We start from the raw sequence: 20,914 nt of genomic DNA, 5'->3' as shown, positions 1-20,914 counted from the left end.
TCAGTGAAGAAGAGGTTATGGACGCAATGAACTTGATCAACACGAAATCAAAGGGCCATGATGGCATTTCAATCGAAATTATAAAATCTGTCATCCTTATGCAACTACACCAATTACTCATCTGGTAAATTTTATCACAAGGCAACGAATGGTTAATGGTACATTTCCAATGTCGTTCAAAATACACGTCCGGGCCCATCCAGCTATTGCCCAAAATTACAATGGTAAAAAGTAGAAGACCTGGCCAATCTCAATATTACCAGCCATGTCAAGTATATTAGAAAAGATAACTTTTCTCCTACTAATAAGTAGCTACGTGCAAAATGTAGCTATACAACTTCTACTAAATTACAGTCAGGATTTAGGCCTAACCACAACACGTATACAGCCCTACCAAGCTTATTAATATTCAAATAAATAATTGATACCCAACACAATGGTGAATATAGTTTTCTCGTAAAACTGGAATATTCCAAGACCTTTGATTCAACAAACCATGATAGACCTATGTTCTTGGAAAATCAAATATTATGGCTTCAACGAGAATTTAGACTCCGGTCTGTAGGTTACGCAGTTAGTGGAAGAAGAAGGAAGAAGTTAGAGTGGAAGAAACATCAACTCGCTCGAGGAATTCGACGAGGCAGCTGCCTTGGGCCGGATTTGTTGAGTTTGTTCACTGCGGACATTCCAAGCTGTGTACAACATTGTGCTGCACAGTTAATTTGTTGTGATGACTCACAGCTACACTTGTCCTACATCACCGAAGGGAATTTCAATCAAAATCATCAGTTATGACTTAAAATATCCTCAGGTGGTCAGAAGCAAAGGGCTAAAACACAAAACTGGCAAGCGCCACGTGACTTAGTGAAATAGAAGTGAGTGTTGTAACAGGGGGGTTTTACTCACCTTCTCTGACCATGTCATACATGATTCTGGAAGTGAGAGTTCTGCACAGTGCACAGGTTCAAAAGTCTGCTATCAGAATCAGTCCCTAGTCCTGACTGAGTTTACCCACTGTCCCTCTGCTAATTGTAGCACTATCTCTAGAGATTGTGCAGAATACAAAATGGCTGAAATCTGTAATTCGTTTAGTTTTCGGTCTAAAAATGATTTGACCATGTCACTTCATTTAGAGCTAGCAGGGATGACAGCAGTAGACACTGTTTGCAGGATCATGACGCCCTACATGTCATACAAGGCTCTCGTATTACAGGAGTACCACAGTACTTGAGATGCTCTCCTTCCGAAAGAGGTGTCTGAACGGAAAACACGCCATAAAAGTCTCTTGCTTTACTTTTCCAGAGTAAGGTTTGAGTTTGGAAGGAGAATATGCTCGCACTTTGGGCCAAAGCTGAACCACTCACTGGTCCCAAAACTTATGATTTTATTGTATATTAGGTCAAAAATCTGAAAATTTTCATCTGATTACTTAGGTATTAGATAATGGTTAATTTTTATTTCGAATCGGCGCTATTATTGCTATTTATTTCTTTGATATTATATTTGTTGTTATCTGTTCGAGACGAATTGTTTTTGAAAATAAAGTACTGTATGTACAGAGAAACACAGGACCAATAATGAAATATTTGACGTGAATTTTCAGTGAGAGCACGTGACTTATGCAGACATATGTGACTATTTGATAAATAATCAATTGTGACTTACGTTATATCAAGCTCATAAAAACTCAATATTGTTCTTCATGCTTACTTGAGTGCATTTTAAGTGGGTATTTGTTTGTGACTGGACGTTTTTCAAGGACTGGTCATTGGCCTTCTAACATGATGACTCAAATAATGCTTATACAATTGACTGAAGCTGTTTTTATCGATTTGTAAAATCCTCACTGAATGAAAAAGTTGTAAGTACCTATACAATCACCCAAGTCTACAAACTTGTGTGGACAACTCCGAGAGATGCCAAGGAAAGGAGATTTGTCACCAAGGTGAACTCTTCATCGGGGTTTTTGGTGTAAAAGGCTAGGCGCACACGAGCGATTATTTTGAGGCAACTATTTCATCGGCCGATCTGTGCATCATGTATTTGAATGGAAGCGCGCACACAGGCGATCGAGAATTGCGCCGATTTTAAAATCTGGGTTTTGCCACAGATTCGTAGGCGAGGCGATTGTCGCCCGAAAATCTCTAACGTACAGATTGTTATCAGTCCGCGCACACGGTCGTCTAAAAACTCGGCCAGTCGCTTGATGTTCTCCACAGGAGTCAGTGAACTTCAGTGTGAGTTGTGTTGTTTTCATTGCTAAAAAAGGCCACAGCCGGTTATAATAAAAACTGAAACTTTCAACAGACATTCTATAGTAATTAAAGAACTGTTTACTGTCATCACGTAAAGTGTATATAGTCCAGGAGCTGAGGGGGGTTGAGCATGCATGAAAGTAGTACGCAATGTTATTGCTGATTATTGTAATATGGACTGTGGTGATCAAAATTACGTATGTCGCCTATTTCAAAAGTGGTCGATAAGGTGGGGGGGAGGGGGCAAACATGGCGGTTTGCGCTATGCGTTAAAACGCTGATAGTTCGAAAACAGTAAAAGATAGAACATCGGTTAAAACGTCGTTGTAATCCTAAACATGTGGACAACAATAATGGTCATTGAGTCCGAGGTCGTATCTCTATAAATAAACAAGTTATTGTATAAAATATGTAAAAATGGACTTTTCGTGTAGATTTTTTACCGAAAGTAGAATTAATTTGTGAGTGTCGCAAAGAAGTAATATCAAATATCTTTGCTGATAGTTGTAATATGGACTGTGGTGATACAAAATACGAATGTCGCCTACTTTTCAGGTGGTCGAGAACTTGGGGGAGGGGGGCAAAGATGGCGGAACGCGCTATACATCGAAATGACTGTAGCTCGAGAACGGTACGAGATAGGACATCGGTTAAAACGTAGTTTTAATCCAAAAAATATTACCAATAGAAAAGGTCATTGGGTAAAAAGTCGTATCTTAACTAATAAAAAAGTTATAACAATAATAAGTTTAACAAAATCTACATCGTACAGCTATTTTTTTCGAAAATCGTATGGATTGTTGATAAATAATAGTGTAATTACTTAATTACTCGGCTAAATATTAACTAGATGCATTTTCTTATAAGAAAAAAATATATTATTACGAATAAATATGGTTTAAAATGTAAAACACGGCCTCCAAACTACATATAATACTTGGGGTTTCGCCGCAATCAAATGAATAGTTGCGACCATTCCATACAGACTACCACTACAAATCCAATTTTAATTATTATAATGTTGTAGGTTATTACAATATGATTATGTAACAGATTCTTATTTAATACAGTTATATGAAATAAAAAACATTACTACAAAAGTAAATACCTTATAATAAAAAATACGGCAAATCTCTTCATTCTATCCATAACAATTACACTGGTTGTTCATATTATTTGTTGAATTTAACTAGGTACCTTTTTAATTTCTCTTAGCACCTGTAATACAAATAAAAAATTGTAAATATTTTCTTTGATACAAATGTATATACATCTATATATAATTAATGCATGAGAGCGGTCAAGGAATTTAAAGTTTATGGTGTTTATATTTACAATGGAATTAAACTACTATATATTATATTTCATATTTAATTATTATCTTATTTGTTTGATTATTTATTTATCATTATTTCATTTATATACTCAGTGTATAATGAAATACAAAATACAAGCAATCATTATTTTAAAAACAGCAGCAATTATAACGCAACCTAACGGACGAACCCCAAGGCGTTTGGAGGCCGTGTTTTACATTTTAAACCATATGTATTCGTAATAATATATTTTTTTCTTATAAGAAAATGCATCTAGTTAATATTTAGCCAAGTAATTAAGTAATTACACTATTATTTATCAACAATCCATACGATTTTCGAAAAAAATAGCTGTACGATGTAGATTTTGTTAAACTTATTATTGTTATAACTTTTTTATTAGTTAAGATACGACTTTTTACCCAATGACCTTTTCTATTGGTAATATTTTTTGGATTAAAACTACGTTTTAACCGATGTCCTATCTCGTACCGTTCTCGAGCTACAGTCATTTCGATGTATAGCGCGTTCCGCCATCTTTGCCCCCCTCCCCCCAAGTTCTCGACCACCTGAAAAGTAAGCGACATGCGTATTTTGTATCACCACAGTCCATATTACAACTATCAGCAAAGATATTTGATATTACTTCTTTGCGACACTCACAAATTAATTCTACTTTCGGTAAAAAATCTACACGAAAAGTCCATTTTTACATATTTTATACAATAACTTGTTTATTTATAGAGATACGACCTCGGACCCAATGACCATTATTGTTGTCCACATTTTTAGGATTACAACGACGTTTTAACCGATGTTCTATCTTTTACAGTTTTCGAACTATCAGCGTTTTAACGCATAGCGCAAACCGCCATGTTTGCCCCCTCCCCACACCTTATCGACCACTTTTGAAATAGGCGACATACGTAATTTTGATAACCACAGTCCATATTACAATAATCAGCAATAACATTGCGTACTACTTTCATGCATGCTCAACCCCCCTCAGCTCCTGGACTAATAGCTTATGAAACTGTCGATTTAAAAGTATCTGACTTATATCGGATGAACCCAATATTTAAGTTGTCTTCTTTATTTCTTTGATCCAATTAGAAGAGCACAAACACAGGTTAATTCAACAAAGTCCATTTTAGGATAGCTTAAACGCACTCAAAAAATCCATTTCTCGACTAAAAAATCGCCACGTGTGCGCCTAGACATAAATCACCCTTGATTTAAGTCTAGGCGCACACGTGGCGATTTTTTAGTCGAGAAATGGATTTTTTGAGTGCGTTTAAGCTATCCTAAAATGGACTTTGTTGAATTAACCTGTGTTTGTGCTCTTCTAATTTGACCAAAGAAAAAAGAAGACAACTTAAATATTGGGTCCATCCGATAGTATGTCAGAGACTTTTAAATCGACAGTTTTATAAACTATACACTTTGCGTGATGACAGTAAAAAGCTCTTTAATTACTATAGAATGTCTGTTGAAAGTTCCAGTTTTTATTATAACAGCTGTGGCCTTTTTTAGCAAAGAAAACAACACAACTCCCACTGAAGTTCACAGACTCCTGTGGAGAACATCAAGCGACTGGCCGAGTTTTTAGTCGACCGTGTGCGCGGACTGATAACAATCTGTACGTTACAGATTTTCGGGCGACAATCGCCTCGCCTACGAATCTGTGGCAAAACCCAGATTTTAAAATCGGCGCAATTCTCGATCGCCTGTGTGCGCGCTTCCAATACATGATGCACAGATCGGCCGATGAAATAGTCGCCTCAAAATAATCGCTCGTATGCACCTAGCCTAAATGTCTTAGAGCAGCTTGTTAATGCTCTTCTTATCAAGACAGCGAAAAGACAATGTTAAATCGCAATTTTAAACGAGGGTCATGTGTTTGAGATTTAGTTATACATGATAAAAGAATATTTGCAGATATTCCCGTCGTAAAAGAGTATAGAAAGCTTTGAATAACTAACGATATAATCACCTAAGAATTGCTTGTGATTGTTCAGGGTGTTTTTTTAACGCGAACCCAAATTAAAAGTACTGTGAGACATATTTTAATGGCAAAACAACCTTATATTTTGGCATCACTGTTGTCTTACTTCGTTGCTGATCAGCTGATATGCGTTGTTGCATAGTTATCTGTGTTTAGTTTTATTGGGAATTTATTGTAAATAAGACAATAAACAAAAATAATTAAATATAGACTGTCAGCCGTGCAGTGGTTACCATAGATTCTGGCGCACACCTCTAGGAGCACCGTGTAGTTACGTAGCGTGTAAGCCAAACTACATGTCGCTCCCAGCGGTGTGCGCTAGAACCTATGGTAACCGCAGCACAACTGACGGTCTAGATTTAATTATTGTTGTCTATGATAAGACACAGTATGACGTTTCCCCAATCTAGGAGAGTTAGAATAATACGTTGAAAGTATATTATTGGTTTTATGACAAGAAAGGTTTGAAATTAAGGAAACCGAATCCGTAGTAAACAAAAAATACCCCCGTCGCAGCAAACCTGCTGAATTAGCGAATTTCCATATGACTGATTTGATTTTCACTTAAATCTAGAGATTTAAGGTTTCCTTAAATTCGGATTCTGTTTCCTTAAGATTGTATACGCCAATAGTAGTTGATTTATTAGGTACTGGAATCACACCTAGAAACTTAATTTCAAACATTTCTTGGCATAAAACCTATAATTTACTTTCAACGTATTATTCTAGCTCTCGTAAATTAGGGAAACGCAAAGCTGTGTCTTATTACAATTAATCCCCAACAACACTAAAAATTAATCCCCAACAACACTAAACGTCATAGATAACTATGCAACAACGCATATATCAGCTGATCAGGCAATAAAGTAAAGAAAACACTGGTACCTAAATATAAGGTTGTTTTGTCAATAAAAATGTGTCTCACAGTACTTAAAATTTGGGTTGCGCTTAAAAACCCACCTGTATATGGAAGCAAGAAAATTAAACATGTTTATTGCACGGTAATTCTAGAGAACGTTTCAGAAATTTTCTGTTTATTGTTTCATCTATATTTGACGAGAAACCTTACTACGTGTTCCTTACTTTTATTGTTACATTTTTAAATGGCGATCAAGAGTTCACATAAATATAGTTTTATCAGGCTAAAATGAGAATACAGTATTGATAACCAAAGAACCACAAAAAAAACATTTCCGTAAACTTTATGTGGATCATCTGCTACTCAGTACCTTCCCACATATGTTGTCTACATAACGTAATTTTCTTATTTGTAGTATATAAAAAACACGTACAGGAATGGTGACAATACTTACAGTCAATGTGGCCATATAAAAAACGGGAAGAATGATTATTTAATTATGTATCATATTAAATGAATAGATGACTGTCAGGTCTAATTTAAAATACTCCTACTGCAGCAAACCTGCCGACTAAGCGAATTTTCATTTGCCTGGATTGATTTTCAATTAATCTATTAAATTAACATTTATGTTTAACGAGTAACTAGGTTAGCTGCTACAAGGAAACTAGTAAAGTGTGTTTTTTTATTAAAATAATAATAGCTTAGTATGAAATAAATAAATCAAATTTTGATCAAAATATATCCATAAACAAGCAAACTACAACATTTTAAAATATTCTCCAAACGAATAACATGGTAATTTTAAATTTACATTTTTTTGAATTTTCTCCGTTACCAATATCCTTACAAAAACACTTTGATATACTTAATTATTTGTTTTTAAGCTCTTTAAAAAGGTCTAGAGAGAAATTGGGAAATTTTGTGTTTTGAGGGTTAAAAATTAGAAAAACCAATTTCCCCCATAAAACCCCCCGTAAACCCATGTTCCCATGGTCCGATCATGCTGGTTCGCGAACTCATTCAAGTTTATCTCGCCTTACACCTTTAAACCAAATTTCATCAAAATCGGACAAAAATTACTCATATAAAAAAAATTGATATATACACAATTTTGGGGTAGTAATATATACAAATTTGAACGATTGGTGTTTTTGGCCTCTGGGGACATCAACATGAAAAAAGTAAATCGGTCCCGGGCCTAGGTCATACCATGCCACCTACGTATAGCTACTTCCCTATAGGGAAATTTTGCTAAAACGGAAGTTTAATATTCTAAAATAGCAATAATTCTACGGTTAATTTAAGACAGACATGAGTAACCTAATTTCTATATTGACAACCAGCTTTGGAGGCTACACAACTATGTCTGATAAATGAAATGAGAAACTTGACAGGGCTTCTTTAGCCATTTACATACATTTCTTTGCATAAATTAGATACACTCAATCTTTTGATCATGAAACATAAGAGGGTGAAATGTCCAGAGACGGAAGAGTCTCAATTATTTCCTTCAATCTGCAATATTTTGATGGAACCTGTTCGGTTTTAGCACCTCATCTGTTGACCAAAGTCGTTTCTTCTGATAATGACATTGTTTAACTCATGTAATGTTTTACAAAAATAAAATATTTTACAAAACTGCCATCTCAACACGAGTTTTCTACTAATATAAATTCAGCTCATCAAATCTGAAATGCCTCTAATTTAGATTCGTACGATAATGGGATTCATTTAAATTTATACCAGCTCTTCAGCGCATAATAGTTTCTCCAAGAGTCTAATTTAACTAAATAAAATAATCTGTAACTACATGCCTTCTAGAAATGTCTCTGACTTACTGAAATACTTAAATATGGACTTACTGAATTAGATTTTAAGATTGGTAAATTTATCTCTAATTTATGGTTATTATTACAGACTTTTCTTAACAATAGTGTAGGGTTAGCGAATGTAAATGTTATAATTTTATTCAGCATCAAATATTATAACGAGAAAGAAATGTTACCGATTTTGAACTACGTAGTTTTATAACACATAGATTTTGGTGACTAAGTCGGATTCAGTATTCAGTCCATTATATAAGATAAATTTACGAAAAGTTTGGAAATAGTTGTATTTCTGTATCCCTTTAATCGTATTTATTTCCATGTGTAACTTAACTCGATTATTTAATTATTTTATCATAAAAACAGACAGCCATGCATAGTACGCTTAGCTAAATTGTATATAAATATATTTTTATAATATTTGAATGTTACAAAGACACTATGTGCAGCGAAATACCAGAGCAGTGGAATTAAATTAAACTGGTGGCATAGAGGCATAAGTCCCTAAAAAGCTCAAATGTGAAACAAATTATTATTGTAAACAAACTAAGAATCAAATTATCTTTCACGAAACAGCTTTGGTAATTGTAAGTTAATCGTTTTTTTTATCTTTTTAGTGAAAGCAGAGCACTATGTTTGTAACTAAATTTGTAGATTAATTAACAAACTTCACGCACTATTAGCCCAGTCAAATTAGCTTTAAAATTCATAAATAAAAAAATGGTATAGTTTTTGGCTATCATACTAAAAGTCCCCTAACGTGAGACTTGAGCTTTCGCCGCCATCTTGGATTTTAGGTACAATTTTCCGGGTTTTCTTAATTTTCTCATAAAGTATTAACATTTTACATACCACATGCAATTACAAAATTAAAGTACACAAAATTGACTACACAAATTCTATTTACAGTTTTCATGTAACTCCAAATGTTTCAGAGAAATGTGTTCTTAAATACCTATGTAATTTTATTAATTTTTAGGTACAATCTTTTAGATACAATTTTTTTGTTTTTCATAATTATCTCAAAAAGTATTAATATTTTACATAGCATATATAATTGCAAAGTCGAAGAACACACATTTTACTACAAAAAGTTTGTTTACTACTGTTTAGTAACTGCGTCTGTTTTAGAAATATATGGTCATTTAAATGATAATTTCATTTGTTTATTATTTTACCCTGTATAGGGGCTATTGAAGAGTACATAAAGAAACTTTCTGTTATAGGTTACAGCTTATAATCATGGCACACTTTTAGGGTATCCCTTTAATAAATCATAATTTACCCTATGATTCTATTTGTGGTTCCAAACAATTTAAATAGAGGGGGTTTCAACCTTTCTTTTAATAATTTTATATATTTAGTGTTAACGTTTTGTAAACCAATAATAACTAATATTGGAGCAGTTCAAATAAAAATTAGTATTATAGAACTAGTCAGCATAATTTTGATTGTAATTCAATACTTTTCAAATAAATTTTGTATATAGAAGTTTGTAAGATATGCAACAAGTTTCAAGGAAATATCTGGTATTTATTTAGTCATTCATGGGACGGATGGTGGTAGTGGGTGCTTAGGCCTATTATAGTCTGGCAGAAGCTCGAAGGACTCCAGCGGATTAGGCGACCCTCACTCACACACACACACACACTCTCACCAGCGGCGGCATGGCGGCGGCCCAGTACCTGCCCTCCAACCCCCGGCGGTGTTTATAGTGTTTTAGTAGTGTTTTAGTTATAGTAATCGATTCACCGTATTTTTTTTCAGTTTACTTTTTATCGTACGCTTATCAACAGTTGGTCCAGTGATATCCTTCATCAACTCTTCCATAGCAAACTGACAATCATCGTCCATTTCAATAAGTTTAATCATTTCTTCAACAGCATCACTAATGTAGTCTCACTCAGGTCACCCTCTTTTTCGTGATTTTGATATCCGAGCAGCAAAAAAGGACGAATAGCAATCCTGATGATTAAATCTGACACATTTGATACGTAGATTTACTTCCGTTCCCCAATTATCATTCTATCCTTAGCTGTTTCTTGCACTTTATCTTTCATATCCAAGTTCCGTACCATATAAACTTTGCGCCTCTTCTTCAAAGGCTTATTTTTTCATCCTCAAAGTATGACTTACTAATAACCTTACAACAATATAAGCACTTCGTTTGGAAATCAAATTGTACCTGTTATGATCGCAAGGTTGTGCTCGAGGTATCTTTATAAGGAAGTGTACTGTCTTTGGTTTTGGCTGCAGCAATAGATGGTCTGATGATATATGTTTTAAGGCAGTATGTATGGACATATACTGAAATAGCCCAGCAAAAATAATGTTTTTCCAATCTTTCCTTTCTTCACTTGCTTTTACCAAACCTGCCAAACCTTTTGCACAAACTTTAATACAACTCTCACTGTCCACTATTTTATATACATTGATCACAAATAACACATTTCAGTAGTGATTCACTTATTTCAATTTTTTTAATAATCTATTATATTATTCAAGTTATAAAATCAAATGTTTATGTGAATGGTTAAGGCCATAAACCAAATAAAAATATAGGAATATGCACATTAAAATTAAGCTCAAAGTAAGTAAATTTACCAAAAAGTATTGGTATGATGAACGTATTCTCTTAGGGCTCTGCCACACAGGCCGATTTCCAATCTGTTATATTATTTAAAAGATACAATCAAATTATATGTAAATGGTTGAAACCATTAACCAATTAAGAGTCAAAGCATATGACCAATCAAAATGAAACTCAGAGTGTGTAGATTTGCCGAAAAATATGGGTATGAACGATCTCTCATAGGGCTCTGCCCCACAGGCCTATTTCCAATTATATTATTAAAGTGATACAATAAAATTGTATGTAAACGGTTATCACTAATAACCAAATAAAGAGTCATCCAATAGGTTGTCATGGATTTTAAACAGGTCGTTGTAAAAGAGACCGGTACAACCGTACCCACCTCGGCCACCTCAGGACGAAGGTCCCGCTGCTTTTAACATTCCTTCTGATGAGAATTTCTCGATCTTGGACCCTTTAAATTAAATATGGAGATAAATTAAATGGAGGCTTCTCATTTTCCTGTATTGTACACAATCTGCTATTTTCCCCGACCCCTGGAACCAACACCTTAAATTTGAGCCCTCTCCCGTTATCCTGCGAGCTGTCACTCTCTCACAATTTTGATTTAAAAAAACGCTAACAGAATTAATAATATAGATTAAAATTTTCGTTTATTTGGGATTAATTTTAATAGCCCTTTCTTACACCCAACCTCTAAATTCATAATAACAAATCACAAACGAAAGTAAAACAACTAGGTTTGTAAACAAATACAGTAATAAAATAACATACAATTCTTTCCTTTCCCTACTTTCAGCATCGTACTTGTTCTACTATTCTGCTGCACCCAGTCCAACGGTTCGTATTGTTTCAGTACCAACATCATCGGCGTCGGTTTTCTATGGATTTGACATGGCTTGTTTTGTCTGAATGTTCCTACAGAGTTCCATAGCTGTATGCTGTTACTTCAAGAGATTTATTATAAACATGAACAGTTGTCCTTGAGGGGTTTGCAGCGTGGAGGAACCAAAACGACTATTCATCGAGCATCTTCCACGCAAAATTCAAAAGTCTTGTAGCTCGTTTCCAAATGTATGTCTGTCTTTTGGAAATCGAATTACCTTAGGCGTTCGATCAGTGCTTCACTTTCCTATTTTAATGTTATTATTACAAAAACATTTTCTGGCTAAAAGACCTCCGTGGGACACTTTTGACTGCATAAACACATTTAAAATCATAGATGTAATTGTGATACAAGAAGTTGCCAGTTGTGATACAAGAACGTGTTTTACAGTAGCATAAATAACTTCTTGATAAACATTCTACGCGTTAGTTGGTATATGGACAATCTTTGTAACATTATAGATCTACATACATCTGATATATATTTACTATCTTGCCAATTTTACTACAGTATTTGTTTTTTTTATGCCCCACCTTCATCATAGGACGCTAGGTTCTAGCCTGGAACTGTTTTACGAATTACTTCAGGTTAGTCCTAGAGGATTGCGGCATTATCAGATAGATAAAATCCATTGGTGATTGACGGGATTTGAACCCGGAACCTCAGGTTCCGAAGCCCCGAGCTCTAACCCTAGACAAGTTCGCTCTCCCACGTATCTATTATATTTCTATAAATTACTATTTAGCCCCTGGTTTTGGCTGGATAAAAACATCACAAACTACTAATTTAAAAAGTTTGTTTTCAACCAACACTAGATATAGACGTTTATAGAAGTTATGTTCTTCTCTGTATGCGAACAAAATATTAATTTTAAGATACATTCGCACAAGTTCCAATAAAACGTACAAAGATTACAACCTTATGTGTCCTGAATGTTTAGAAGTGTATAGTACAATAACTATCTATATGATCCAGTATATTTGGATCATATACTGTAGACTGTTAATCACAAGTGAGTTTGGTCTAAGTGTGCTTCGAAGTATATATAAAAACTGTACTTTTTTACGCAATCCAAATAATTACAACTACCGTGATACTTTATTACGACAACCCCAGTTCATATGTTGGTATCCCTGTTTTCTTTACTTCATTGCCGATCAGCTTATATGCGTTGTTGTATAGATGAGGTATAGTATTGTTGAGAATGTAAAACACTGTGGTGTTTTTCGAAGCCCGAATGAAGAATGTTCTATGAATACTGTAATTGATTTTTTAGGTACTGAAATCATACTTGGGAACTTAATTTTGAACCGTTACTGTATTTGCAACTAATTATTTATTTTTATTGTACAATACATACTCTTTGTGCTTGCGAAAACGCAATGCTGAGTCTTATTCTCAATAAAATTCCAACGACACTAAAACCATAAAACTCAATAATAACTATGCAACAATGCATATCAGCTTATTGGCATTAAAGTACAGAGAATGGGAATACCAACCTAGTTTTCTCGTTAATATGTCTTACGGTTCTGTAATATGGGTTTTGTTAAAAAAACTCAGTGTATTAAGTGTGTAGAGTATAATATAGTATTGTACAAGATGTTAATAATAAGTGAGTAGAGTGAAGTATCTGTATGAAGTATGAAGTGAGTAGAGTGAAGTGTCAGTATGAAGTATGAAGTGAGTAGAAGGAAAGTATGAGTATGAAGTGAGTAGAAGGGAAGTATAAGTATGAAGTGAGTAGAGTGAAGTATCAGTATGAAGTGTGTAGAGTGAAGTATCAGTATGACGTGAGTAGATTGAAGTGTCAGTATAAAGTATAAAGTGAGTAGAAAGAAAGTATGAGTATGAAGTGAGTAGAAGGGAAGTATAAGTATGAAATGAGTAGAGTGAAGTATCAGTATAAAGTGAGTAGAATAGAAGTGTAAGTATGAAGTATTAAGTGAGTAGAGTGAAGTATTAGTATGAAGAATGAAGTGAGTAGAGTGAAGTATCAGTATTAAGAATGAAGTGAGTAGAGTAAAGTATCAGTATGAAGTATGTAGTGAGTAGAGTGAAGTATCAGTTTGAAGTATAAAGTGAGTAGAGTGAAGTATCTGCATGAAGTGTGTAGAGTGAAGTATCAGTATGAAGTATGAAGTGAGAAGAGTGAAGTATCAGTACGCAGTGTGTTAAGTGAAGTATCAGTATGAAGTGTGTAAAGTGAAGTATCAGTATGAAGAATGTAGTGAGTAGAGTGAAGTATCAGTATGACGAATGTAGTGAGTATAGTGAAGTATCAGTATGAATTATAAAGTATAAAGTGAGAAGAGTGAAGTATCAGTACGCAGTGTGTTAAGTGAAGTATCAGTATGAAGTGTGTAAAGTGAAGTATCAGTATGAAGAATGTAGTGAGTAGAGTGAAGTATCAGTATGAATTATAAAGTATAAAGTGAGAAGAGTGAAGTATCAGTATGAAGTATGAAGTGAGTAGAGTGAAGTATCCGTATGCAGTATGTAGAGTGAAGTATGAGTATGAAGAATGTAGTGAGTAGAGTGAAGTATCAGTATGACGAATGTAGTGAGTATAGTGAAGTATCAGTATGAATTATAAAGTATAAAGTGAGAAGAGTGAAGTATCAGTACGCAGTGTGTTAAGTGAAGTATCAGTATGAAGTGTGTAAAGTGAAGTATCAGTATGAAGAATGTAGTGAGTAGAGTGAAGTATCAGTATGAATTATAAAGTATAAAGTGAGAAGAGTGAAGTATCAGTATGAAGTATGAAGTGAGTAGAGTGAAGTATCCGTATGCAGTATGTAGAGTGAAGTATGAGTATGAAGAATGTAGTGAGTATATTATGAATTATAAAGTATAAAGTGAGAAGAGTGAAGTATCAGTCAGTATGAAGTATGAAGTGAGTAGAGTGAAGTATCCGTATGCAGTATGAAGTGAGTAGAAGGGAAGGGCGCGTGGCGTGGCGCAACTGCATGTCATCAACTGGTGCGGCGGCCGTGGGAAAGTGAGAGGAGAGGCCTCTGCCTAACAGACCCTCCTGTCTAACCGTCTGCAAATGAAAATGTCTTTTTGGGATTTACTTACTAACTGCATGCTAGGATTTTGGATTCAAATTTGCATATGAGGATCGGTTACATATTTTAAGATGTATTTATGAACTTTGCACTTTTAGGATACATATTTTCCATGGCATACGAACTATAAAATTCTATCTAATCTACGTTATTCCGTACCAAGAGGAAATAAGATTTTGAAGTTCGAGATGGTGATTTTAGAAAAGATGTTATGAAGGATGAAAAAGTTTTGAGTGAAAACAGTTAGCACAAAACATAGGTTGTAAAATATTTTGAAATTTTATGTTATATTTGCTAAGTAACACCAATGCTACAAACTTTTGAGAGAGAGGGAGAGAGAGAGAGAAAAAATTCTTTATTTATAACAAATTATTTGCAGCAAGACATATAAAAATAAAAATATCATATGGGTCACAATGACCTGTGCGTGATAGAGTCCTTAACTGGCTGCTTAATTGAAATAAAAGTTCCTCACACTTCACTTAATACACTTAAAAAAATCTAACAATAACTTGGTAAAATAAGCATACAAATTAATTTACTATACAATTGTAATTGCAATAGCCTAACAACCATATACATATTGCAACTCAATAGCTTGGGTAACTAAAGACTTGCATTACATCTAATGAACACATTAACTTTTTTCAATTCCCAATTTCACTGAGGCGTGGATTTCGTCAAGTAAGAGTGTTGTAGAAGGTACAATAGTTAGTCCAGTTACCAGTTGGTTAGGTCTAAACGAGATATTCTATGGCCTTCTCATGTTTTCTTTTCATATAGTCTTTTGGGTCCTGTAGTATTGTTTTCTTGAAAACTGTTATGGATAAAAAAAACGCCTCTTATGTTCTACATCCATCCTTTCAATCGTCTAGTTTAGTCCACAAGTTGACCAAATGTTGAATTGGAACAGTACAGTACTGACTGCAGATCAGAATTATTCTTTCAGTTGACCCATTAGTTATTTCGAAGTTTTCTGAGCAAACTATATTTTTGAACCAACATGAGAAGGAAAAGTCACACTGAGTCAAGTAGAAGTGGAAAGTCTACAGGACCTTCTCTTCCAAAACACTTATCTACCGAGTGTTTACAAATTGCTTACTCCAAAGATGATGTTATTTTTTCATGAGATGGAGCTTTATTATCCTAAATACCCAGTGCACTAAAATCACCGACTTAACTTTACTCAAAACATCGCACTCATGGATTTATTGGTCAGAAAACGTATTTTGCAAGGAAAACCTATGGTATATTTTAATGGAAACAAATTCTCACAGATGTTTCAACGAATAAACCTAACTGTTTTAGTTACGGAATAAACATGCAGCGATATAAAATATTGTATTTTTTCATAAAAGCTTTACATACCGTACAGTACGATTTAACCATTTCTGTACTTTTAGATTATGCAATCACCTTTAATAAATATAAAAATAAATTAGACCAATAGCAACTTTCAAATCTGATTCCTGAGCCACCTCTTATTCTTAAGAACTATTAGGATAAACGCGTATATAAACACACACAGTGTTTTGCGATTCATTGATGTAAGGCATGACAAACTTACCGGTCTTTCGTGGAGTGTTTTGAACGAACCATCATTCACTTTATCAATGTATAAATTGGGTATCGAGGACTAAACTGTGCTCTCCTGGCCCAGTGCACCACCTGTTGTTATAAAACTTCTTAGATTACGACAATACGACTCTAATGTCTTACGAAAAAAATATATTCTTTTGACCTGTTATTGATGGCTGTAATTCTGATCTGAAAAAGAGACATCCTTTAACCTGTTGAAGCTTTGAAAGGAATTCAAACTATAACCACAGAATTATGAGTACAGTAGATGAAGTCTACTTTTATTCTGTGCTGTAACATACGGGGTGTCCCACGAAGGGGTTTAAACGTTTGATTTTATATTACGTGCCCATTCATGCATCGAACTTTTTTAAACTTTACACAGTTTAAGAAGTAGGATATAAAAATATTCTGGAAAAAATTCAACTCCCTAACCTTAGTAGAAACAAAATGGCGGCATATTGAAAAACGATGCTTTAAAAACATTAAAGAAGGTATTTTTGGTTTTATAAAATATTTTTATTATTACTTTCCAGGGCAAAATGACTTAAATGAAAAAAAACTAGAACATAGTCTAATGGAAAACCTTAATGTCCAAAATTATTCAAACTGTAACCCATCCACAGCAACACACTGATAACGGTGCGTAACAATTTATTCGTAAGCTCTTACAAAGAAACCCTGCGGTATCCGGAGAAGTTCCTCTTCTATTGATCGTTTTAGTTCCTCATCATTATTGAAGCTATGGGTATAAACTTGTTCCTTCAAGAAACCCCATAAAAAGCTGTCGCAAACAGTTAAATCAGGTGATTGGGGTGGCCAATCTAAAAAATAATTTCCACGACCAATCCAACGGCCATGAAGGTTGCCATTTAGTAATTGCTTGACAGGATTTGCGAAATGAGGTGGTGCACCATATTGTTGAAAGATTGCTTGATGCATTTCTGGTACCGTGGAACCTGTTCATTTAAAACTCATTTTACAATCAAACAGCTGTTCTTCAACAATGACCGTTAGAACCGCAACGTAGTAAACAAATCAGATAATAAATCATGAAAGTAGTTTTTATAGAAAGCAAATTGGTACATTTTTCAATATGCCGCCATTTTGTTTCTACTAAGGTTAGGGAGTTGAAATTTTTCCAGAATATTTTTAGAACCTACTTTATAAACTGTGTAAAGTTTAAAAAAGTTTGGTGCATGAATGGTCACGTAATATAAAATCAAACGTTTAAACCCCTTCGTGGGACACCCTATATATCTCTGCTGATTTCCATGGCAGCGATTTATAAAAAGTTAAGTACTAATTTACAGCAATTAAATATACATGGTGGCTCTTAAGTAATCAGCCAAACTCTGGTAAATAGGTTCTATTGCTCAACATAAAGAGAAAATGTGCATGATTTTGTAAAACAATCGTTTCGTAAATATCATTTAAAATTTCAAAAAGATCGAATGAAAAATAGCTGAATTATTACGAATTTTAGTTGTAAAATGTGGCAAAATCAGTTGCAACCTGATTAGATTAGCCTCATTCTACTTCATTTTACAATTATAAATTGTGTATATCAACTGTTTTTATTCGATTTGTGATACTTGTGTCTTTTGATGAGAAACTTTAAGTAAAACTTTTTTGTAATAAACATTTTAACATTTTTTTCTCTATAAAATCAAACTTATTTTTAGTAATTAAAATTATAAAACTTAAAATAACCACTATTGTCTATTCTAATACCAAGTTCCATAAAGATCAGTCGGAACCATTCAAAGATAAAAAAGTTTAAGTAAAATATACAAAATGGTGGACATATGGTTAACGAAGCGATTTAAAAATCACGATTGATTTTACCTTTATTTTGATCCATAGAACCCTTTTCCGGAGTTTGGGTGTTATCTTAAGGGACACCCTGTATACAGAATGTCCCGTAAGTATGTACAACAACTTAAGAAAGAGGTTTTAATGAGTCAAAATCAAACAAAAACCAAGAATAAGATCTTTTACGAAAATGCCTTGTTAGCGAGATAATCGCCATTTTGTTTCATTATTTAAAATTGATCAAAAATGAGCTATTTGTTATTTTTCTCTGAAATGAAACTTAAAATACTGAATAGAATGAAAGTGTTCTTGTCGTATTTTTTTTTATTGTTCTAGTCTATACTTAACGTAAACAATTCACTAAAACCACTCTTAAATACCTTCCCTGTAGCAAAACCTATGTACAGTACTAGTTAAACCTAAAGTCGTTAAAAAAAAAATAAATCTGACATGTTCAAGGAAATATGTTAATGAAAATTTAATTGGGCAAATAAAAATTCCCTTAGTCTGTAGGTTTGCTGCGTAAGGGGTATTTATTTTCCTGCGGAGTGATTTTTTAGTTTCATTCTTTGTAATGAATCTATTGTTTTGCTACAATACCCATTAATCATCGCATTTTTTATTACCATAAGTGAATATTAGTTTATAGTTATTACCCATTGTAGCAACCCTGGTTACTCAAGTATAATGCTGCAATCCTTAAAATTGATTAAACTAAGAATATCTTTTTTATAGACTGTGTTTGGATTGAATTGGACAAGTACGAGGGTTTGCTGTGACGCATTTCTCGTCACTATGACTCGTGTGATTACTGAATCTAAGAGCAAGTGATGTAAACTGTCTTTGTTATTACATCATTGATGCTTAATACAAACGTATCGAGTAATTTCAAACACAACTACGATTAATTTAAGGTTGTTTCATGTGCCACTTTAAACCAGGAACATGTATCGGCTCTTTAACTTGCCTACGAGTTGATTATAAGCCTACCAAGTTGATAAATTAAATGCCAAAATGTTAAAGGTGCAGAGAATAAAGTATTCTGTCATTATTAAATAAGTAAACCAAGCAACCTAGTGCATTACAAAATATCTTGTATTGACAAATTACATGATTATTTATTCAGATTTACTATAATTTTTTATCACACCAAAAACTATAATTCATTGATGAGAAAAATGGCAGTCTGGCGTACAAGTAGATTTATTCATACTATACACTGGCCGCAAAATCCTACATATGAACTTAACATATGTAGGATGAACTTAACAAACCTAATTTAAATCTGCAATGAATAATAATTGAACAGGGGCAAAATATTTGAAATTTGAATTACCTGTTCTATCATTGGTTTTGGTAGGTGATAAGAAAATCAGTATCAATATTTCAGCTTTTGATTAGACGTTTACAGACTTAAAGAAAGAGGTACCTACGTTCCTAGTACTCGTATGTCATAATAAAAGAAGAAGTTGGTTGTGTTTGTAGGTAAATATGTAGGTTGTTGATACATTGTCGAATCATCCTCTGAAACTATGGGAAATTATAATTATAATAAATTATTTCTCTCGTCATGGCATGGTGTTGTCTGTAGGTAACCTGCTGTACAGCCGGTGCTACACTCACCATTTGTCATCCTCATCCATGATGTTGTTGATAATGATGTTGTCGTGGTGGTTGCAGGTTTGGATGGCTGTTGCTGTACAGCTTGTTATAGACTCACCATTTGTCATGATGTTGTTGATAATGACGTTGTCGTGTGGGTTGCAGGTTTGGATGGCTGTTGCTGTACAGCTTGTTATAGACTCACCATTTGTCATGATGTTGTAGATAATGACGTTGTCGTGGTGGTTGCAGGTTTGGATGGCTGTTGCTGTACAGCTTGTTATAGACTCACCATTTGTCATGATGTTGTTGATAATGACGTTGTCGTGGTGGTTGCAGGTTTGGATGGCTGTTGCTGTACAGCTTGTTATAGACTCACCATTTGTCATGATGTTGTAGATAATAATGTTGTCGTGGTGGTTGCAGGTTTGGATGGCTGTTGCTGTACAGCCGGTGATACACTCACCATTTGTCATGATGTTGTTGATAATGACGTTGTCGTGGTGGTTGCAGGTTTGGATGGCTGTTGCTGTACAGCTTGTTATAGACTCACCATTTGTCATGATGTTGTTGATAATGACGTTGTCGTGGTGGTTGCAGGTTTGGATGGCTGTTGCTGTACAGCTTGTTATAGACTCACCATTTGTCATGATGTTGTTGATAATGACGTTGTCGTGGTGGTTGCAGGTTTGGATGGCTGTTGCTGTACAGCTTGTTATAGACTCACCATTTGTCATGATGTTGTTGATAATGACGTTGTCGTGGTGGTTGCAGGTTTGGATGGCTGTTGCTGTACAGCTTGTTATAGACTCACCATTTGTCATGATGTTGTTGATAATGACGTTGTCGTGGTGGTTGCAGGTTTGGATGGCTGTTGCTGTACAGCTTGTTATAGACTCACCATTTGTCATGATGTTGTAGATAATGACGTTGTCGTGGTGGTTGCAGGTTTGGATGGCTGTTGCTGTACAGCTTGTTATAGACTCACCATTTGTCATGATGTTGTTGATAATGACGTTGTCGTGGTGGTTGCAGGTTTGGATGGCTGTTGCTGTACAGCTTGTTATAGACTCACCATTTGTCATGATGTTGTAGATAATAATGT

At 34.3% G+C, this 20,914-nt stretch overlaps 2 protein-coding genes across 3 annotated transcripts in view; one reads left to right on the top strand and one right to left on the bottom strand.

Annotated features, from left to right (window-relative positions):
* Window positions 1-20,914, top strand: part of LOC128998209 (Krueppel-like factor 8) — a 56,871-nt gene that overhangs the window by 1,656 nt on the left and 34,301 nt on the right. The window lies entirely within an intron of this gene.
* LOC128998932 (uncharacterized) lies at window positions 19,827-20,894 on the bottom strand. The gene has a single exon (XM_054425289.1). It carries the CDS (start codon window positions 20,892-20,894, stop codon window positions 19,827-19,829), a length of 1,068 nt encoding a protein of 355 aa, XP_054281264.1.

The sequence above is a fragment of the Macrosteles quadrilineatus genome, unplaced genomic scaffold, assembly GCF_028750875.1.
Source record: "Macrosteles quadrilineatus isolate MER2022 unplaced genomic scaffold, UCM_ALF_1.0 Scaffold_7__1_contigs__length_78375512, whole genome shotgun sequence".
NCBI lineage: Eukaryota > Metazoa > Arthropoda > Insecta > Hemiptera > Cicadellidae > Macrosteles > Macrosteles quadrilineatus.
The sequence above is the reverse complement of the archived record's forward strand: the minus strand, read 5'-3'. Positions and strand labels throughout refer to the sequence as shown.

What these genes read in the sequence shown, in the direction of transcription:
- LOC128998932 (XM_054425289.1), bottom strand. Translation starts at nt 20,894, where the DNA reads ATGACAAATGGTGAGTCTATAACAAGCTGTACAGCAACAGCCATCCAA.